Here is a 5,625-nt window from a genome sequence, read left to right on the forward strand (position 1 = left end):
GAGAAAAAGAAAATAACATATTTGGTAGTATATGTTTTTTTTTTTTGTCTCCTTTTCCTTTTAATTAGCCCAAAATCACGAAACTATATCCCTAGTTTTTAGCCTAAAAGAAGGATTAGAGAGAGGGTAAATCTACTACATTAGATAAACTATTGCTACGCCTTAGGTTTAGTAAATATGGAAGAAGAAAAATACTTCCATATTTTATTTTTTTTGTAATAATAAAAGGGCTTAAATAGTTATATCATATATGGTATGATTTTCTCCCATTGTGATATTCCCAATATGATTAACACATGTTCAATCATTTTATCTAACTCATGTTCCTCTATAAGAACACTTAACACTCAAGTAGTGGAGCTTTGTTAGTGTAAGTATCAATTTGCTTGATGGTATTATCATGAATCCGGAGACAAAAGGATCCCTTTTTCCTCCATAAAGGACCACTCAATTTTTTATTTAACCAAAAGGAGTTCGGCTCTGAGTGATATATGTTGTGATTTTACCGTTTGACTGCATGCGTCTAGCTTTTAGATAAAGCGATTTGAAGACAAACATATCCTTTAATAGTAATCATGTGGTAACAATCTTTTAATAGTATTAATAATTAATCATCACTACATAAAGACTTTAGCATTATTAATCATCGCATTAACAATCGCCCGTAATAATCCTGTATAATTAATTTGCAAAACAGATTACTACTATTATAATAATCCCTCCATCATAGTTTAAGTGTCTAAGTTGTTTAAGTGTCTAAGTTTGATTGGACTCAGAATTAAAGAAACAGGGGGAGATTTTTGCATCTTGTAATGTTACATTAAAGATGTGTGTAGTCGTTTAAATTGGAACAATGAGAGTAGCACCAATCAATCGAAACAATAATAATGTTCTCTTTTTTTCCTTACAAAAGCTACAATATCACCAAATCCAAAACTTGCTAGGATGCAATCTGGAAAACTCTATTATACCAAATAGAATGAAGTATCATGTAAAAGGTGTCATACTTTACTGGTTCAGGATGCCAAAGGAAATGTTGTTGTACCTTCATCACATTGTTATACAGTTTCAGATATCTTCTTAGCGGGATTGATTCGAGTATAGACTTCAGATTTGGAATGTCCTTCTCTTGGACGAAAACAGCAAACGTTTCCCAGTTCAATGTCTCCAAGAATGGTGGTACAAAGTTATCAGATATGATCACAGGAACACATTGGTAGGAAATAGACTCCACGACTCGTGGACTGTTCACTTCATGACCTCTTGCGCATATACAGTACTTGCTGCTCTTCATGTGGAGGATATAGTCATGGTTGTCCATCCGGCCAAAGATTTTCATCATTGGATCTTTGTTTTGCCAATGCTTTAAAAGAATAGGACGGACATACCCATGCATACTTCCAGCAAAGAAAGCAAGGAATTTTCGTTGGCTAGGACGATTTCCCCCAAGGCTTCTTGAGGGATTAGTTGAGACAATGTTCGTTTCTGGTAGAGAAACATCCTTGCCAAACTTGAATCCTTCTCTTAAATCAGCATTGCATAAAGACTTTATGCAATTGGCCATCTCACGCCTAGTTTCTTCCGGGGCCTAAGACAAAAGAATAGAAAGACACTTCATAACTATACACAACTCCTTATTCTCCCATCAAAGTGAAACAGATTGAACATAGATCTTTATAAAAACTTGTAACAACGTACCCAGTCGTGGCAAGCAACAAGAAAATGGTCAGCTCCTTGTGTTCTGTTCCAGAATGGATATCTTCCCTTGATCAAATCAAGGTAGTTGTTCAAAAATGCTTTTAATTTATCGAAGCTGCGAGAACCAGGCACATACACCACTTCTTCCAAAGTTTGAGAACTAAAAGGCAAGTAAAACAGGTGTGCTTTGTTTGGGTCATCTGTGAGGAACTGCTTGCTTTCTTTTAACTGCTTCATGAACCAACCTTCTGAAGCATAGATGCCCTTGAGCTTTGGTTGATGGAATATGGGTCTCTTGCCCTCCTTATAGATGTAAATCTTGAGATTCTGTTCCATTAACTCATAGCTCCTGCATTTTGATGAATGAAATCTGGTAAACATACCGCTAAGTGCAATCTCACGATTCATCCAAACCAGCAAAAGCCAATGTGCAAGTAATTAATAACAAAAGTAAAGCTGGCAGAAATTCATGTCTATACCGTGAATGATCCAGCAGATTATGCAGTACACAGCTTATAAATGATCCTTTCATGTATCGAACTAAATTTGATACAGTAGCAATGAATAGATTTATCTTTCGACAACAACTTTAGTAGATGAGCAGAAATGTATTTGTAAGCTATGAAAACCACTAATACAATCAAGTGTACCTTTTAAACTTCGAAACATTGTGATAAACTGGTGCATATAGGCCAGGATCACTGATATTGTTAGCTGCACTTTCAATCTGTGATTTTGCACTAAGCAATACTTCATCACCAGCTGAAGACCATGCCGGATTCTGCCAGAACTCAATAAGCAAAAGGAATTAGCTACAATTCCATTCAACGAATTAGCATTTCCTAATCTTACATATACCTAGACATACCGTTAAAAGGTTTGATGGGTGACTGCTCCGAAGCAACATATTAGTCATTTCAGATATTGACACTACACCTTCCACTGATGCTTTTCTCGCAGCAGGAGTACTTTTGGTCATAGTGGAACCATTTCCTGACAAGGCATGATCATTTCTTACTAGCCCTGTTGCTTCATTTGGATTATGAGGACTAGCCAATGCAGTCGAATTATCGGTGTCAACATGCCTATGTGAAACAGAGGGAGCTGGTGAATTCATCAGCTGTGTTGTGGCATCCGTCGAGTTTAAAGGGACAACAATAACAGTTACTTCATCAATCTGAGTAGCTATCGGAGCAATCAAATTATCATCAACTCGTGGAGGTGATGAAATCAATGGCGGTGATTCAATGTCCGATGCTATAGGTACAATATTATCATCTTTATTTTTTTCATCCAACATTGGGGCTACATTTCCATTGTTACCTTTGAATATATTCCCAAATTCCATAGCCCTTTCTGGTGCTAAATTCGTGTTTGGTTTCAGCAATTCCACTCCAGAACTATCATAAGAATGATTACCACCACTCTTTTTTGATTCAATTGAAAAAATCGAATCGTTTCTACTGATTTTCTCATCGAATCCGCCAGTAAAATTGATTTGTGTATTAACATAGTTCATTCTATTGAAATTCAATCCAGAAAATAAAGATCCTATGAAATTCCCATACGGAAGTTCACAAAATTGAAAAAGTATCGAAAATGCAAAAACACCTCCCATTACCCATAACACTCTCCTTGTCTCAGCCCGGCACAGAAAATCAGTAACAGCCATAACTTATAGGTTGAATTCACCACTTACCAATACAACATTCATCTAAAATCCCCTGCCAATTTCCCAAAAGACGAAATCATCAAAACCAAAAAGATTTACACAGAGATTTCAATGAAAAATTGATGATAAAAATCCAAATTCATAGGGAGAAGAAGAAAAATAGGTAACAAAAGTTAGATATGATATAGGTTGATTACTGTTATCTGTAAATACCACATGCAGTGCTTAGCCCTAACAGAAGAAGAAGAACAAGTGTGATGACCTATTCTTCGGCAAGTTTGAAGTAAGTCCAAAGAGTAATTTTTTGGCTTCTCCAATGAAAAATTACTAGAATATGACCAAATTAGCACTAAATTATTACAATTTACAACTTTAATCCTTACAAAATTATATTTAAATAAAAAAAAGCACCAATTGTAAGGATTTTATCAATCCCAACATGAGATTTCATTAATTTGAATTCAATCGAACCCAATATCTATAAAAAAAAAATTGAAATAAGAATTACCTGTCCTATCATGAAATTGAACAAGTGTGTAAAGCCATGCAAGGGGCTAGATTTTGGGCGCAGCTTTTTATGAATGCCACATGTCCTCTTTAAGTCAGAGATTTTTGGTTCTTATTTTTAAAAAAAAAATATATTCATCAGAGTTAAATTTCTAACGAAAATTTATACATATCTTATTAGTCACCAGTTTTAGACTAAGTGAGTCAATACTCATTATATAAAATTCATTTGATCCATGTTATATGAGTTTTATATATTGAATTAGTGAGTATTGGATCTAAAAATGAATCCTAGGGAGATATATGTATAAGTTTTCGTTAAAAAAATAACTTTTGTATGGTGTTTGAAATATGTGTATAATTTGATGATCATATTATTAAAAAATTAAGTCGAATTTTTTGACATTGATAGACACGATATTTGGCGTAAATGTCACTCCATATTTATTTTCTTTCCTTTAATTAATTCCTTGTAATTGGATTTTATTCTCTTTTTCTGTTCTTGGGATTACTTATATATATGGTAAGTTGTTAGACTTCAAATCATTCCACCTATCTTAACATATTGATTCGCTTTTTTCTGTTATTGAGATTATTAAGATATATGGCAAGTTGTCACTTGTCAGTAATAGTCATTTGATCATAAAAAATTTTAAAAAAAATTATTTGAAATTTTAAAATTGGAGTTATGTTTGGGTATAGTATTTATTGTTAATATTTAATTAGAATTATTTATATTATTTGAACATGTATATAATTTAAATGGGCTTATTTTGTGAAAAGAAGAAAATATTTTTTAAAAGAGTAAATTTTAGGTTTAGCAAACATAAAAATCATATTTGTATGTTATAGATATAATTTGTATAATTGCACATAAAAATCATATTTGTATGTTATAGATATAATTGTATAATTTGTGTTTGTATAAAGCGAGAAAGAGAGACAGACAAAAGAAAACTGGGCAGGAGAAGATTTGTATTTGTATGATTATAAGTGTATAGGACGAAAATATATGTATTTGTATTTGTATATACAATTTTATCTTGCTTTATACAAACACAAACACAATTTTTACATTTGTGTTTGTATAAAGTGAGAGAGGCGAGTGACAGTGGCGATCGAGATTCTCTGGGGAGAGAGACGAATGAAAAGATATGTATATATACAGTTTTATCTCGCTTTATACAAACACAAACGCATTTTATACATTTGCATTTGTATAAAGTGAGAGAGGCGAGGGAGAGACTGGCAGCAAGAAATGGAGAGTGGCGAGCGAGAAATTCAAGGAGAGAGGCGAATGACAATTGTTTGCTACGGGTTACAATTAAATCAAACCGTAGTTATACCATTTAATTTAAATTAATAGTTTGTTATTTTATACAATTTTCCCTTTTTAAAAACAAAATAAATTTAAAAAGTAAAAATAAAAACAGTTTTTTTGTTATTTTTCAATTTCCAAATACAACTTTAAAATGTATTTGAAATTTTCATGACCAAACATTTATTTTCAAATAAGGTGAAATAATATTTTAGAAAAAAGTAAATATTTATGGCCAAACGGGTTCAAATCACCCCAACTATCTCTACATATTGACGTGTTTTTTTTTGTCCACCCGATGTTCGGAGCCCACATTGAAGCCTCGACTAAAGCCGAATTGCGCACTGCAGGACCCATTAGGGGGTGATGCTCCCAACAAGATTTTCTTTATACCTAGGGCTCGAACCTGAGACCTCTGGTTAAGGGTGAA

The 5,625-nt window shown here is 33.2% G+C and overlaps 1 protein-coding gene across 1 annotated transcript; it reads right to left on the reverse strand.

The window, feature by feature from the left end:
* Positions 1-797: 797 nt before the first annotated feature.
* On the reverse strand, positions 798-3,671 carry LOC125842680 (probable glycosyltransferase At5g03795). Its single transcript, XM_049522009.1, has 4 exons — positions 2,567-3,671; positions 2,349-2,479; positions 1,699-2,047; positions 798-1,588 (listed from the first exon to the last, which is right to left on the reverse strand). The coding sequence occupies exons 1-4, from the start codon at positions 3,368-3,370 to the stop codon at positions 941-943; spliced, it is 1,932 nt and encodes a 643-aa protein (XP_049377966.1). The 5' UTR covers positions 3,371-3,671; the 3' UTR covers positions 798-940.
* Positions 3,672-5,625: the final 1,954 nt, after the last annotated feature.

Source organism: Solanum stenotomum, chromosome 10 (assembly GCF_019186545.1).
Source record: "Solanum stenotomum isolate F172 chromosome 10, ASM1918654v1, whole genome shotgun sequence".
Classification (NCBI taxonomy): Eukaryota; Viridiplantae; Streptophyta; class Magnoliopsida; order Solanales; family Solanaceae; genus Solanum; species Solanum stenotomum.

Coding starts and splice junctions, on each gene's coding strand:
- LOC125842680 (XM_049522009.1), bottom strand. CDS start 3,370: ATGGCTGTTACTGATTTTCTGTGCCGGGCTGAGACAAGGAGAGTGTTA. Junction 2,480..2,566: donor ACCCATCAAACCTTTTAACG/GTATGTCTAGGT, acceptor GAGTTCTGGCAG/AATCCGGCATGGTCTTCAGC. Junction 2,048..2,348: donor AATGTTTCGAAGTTTAAAAG/GTACACTTGATT, acceptor ATCAAAATGCAG/GAGCTATGAGTTAATGGAAC.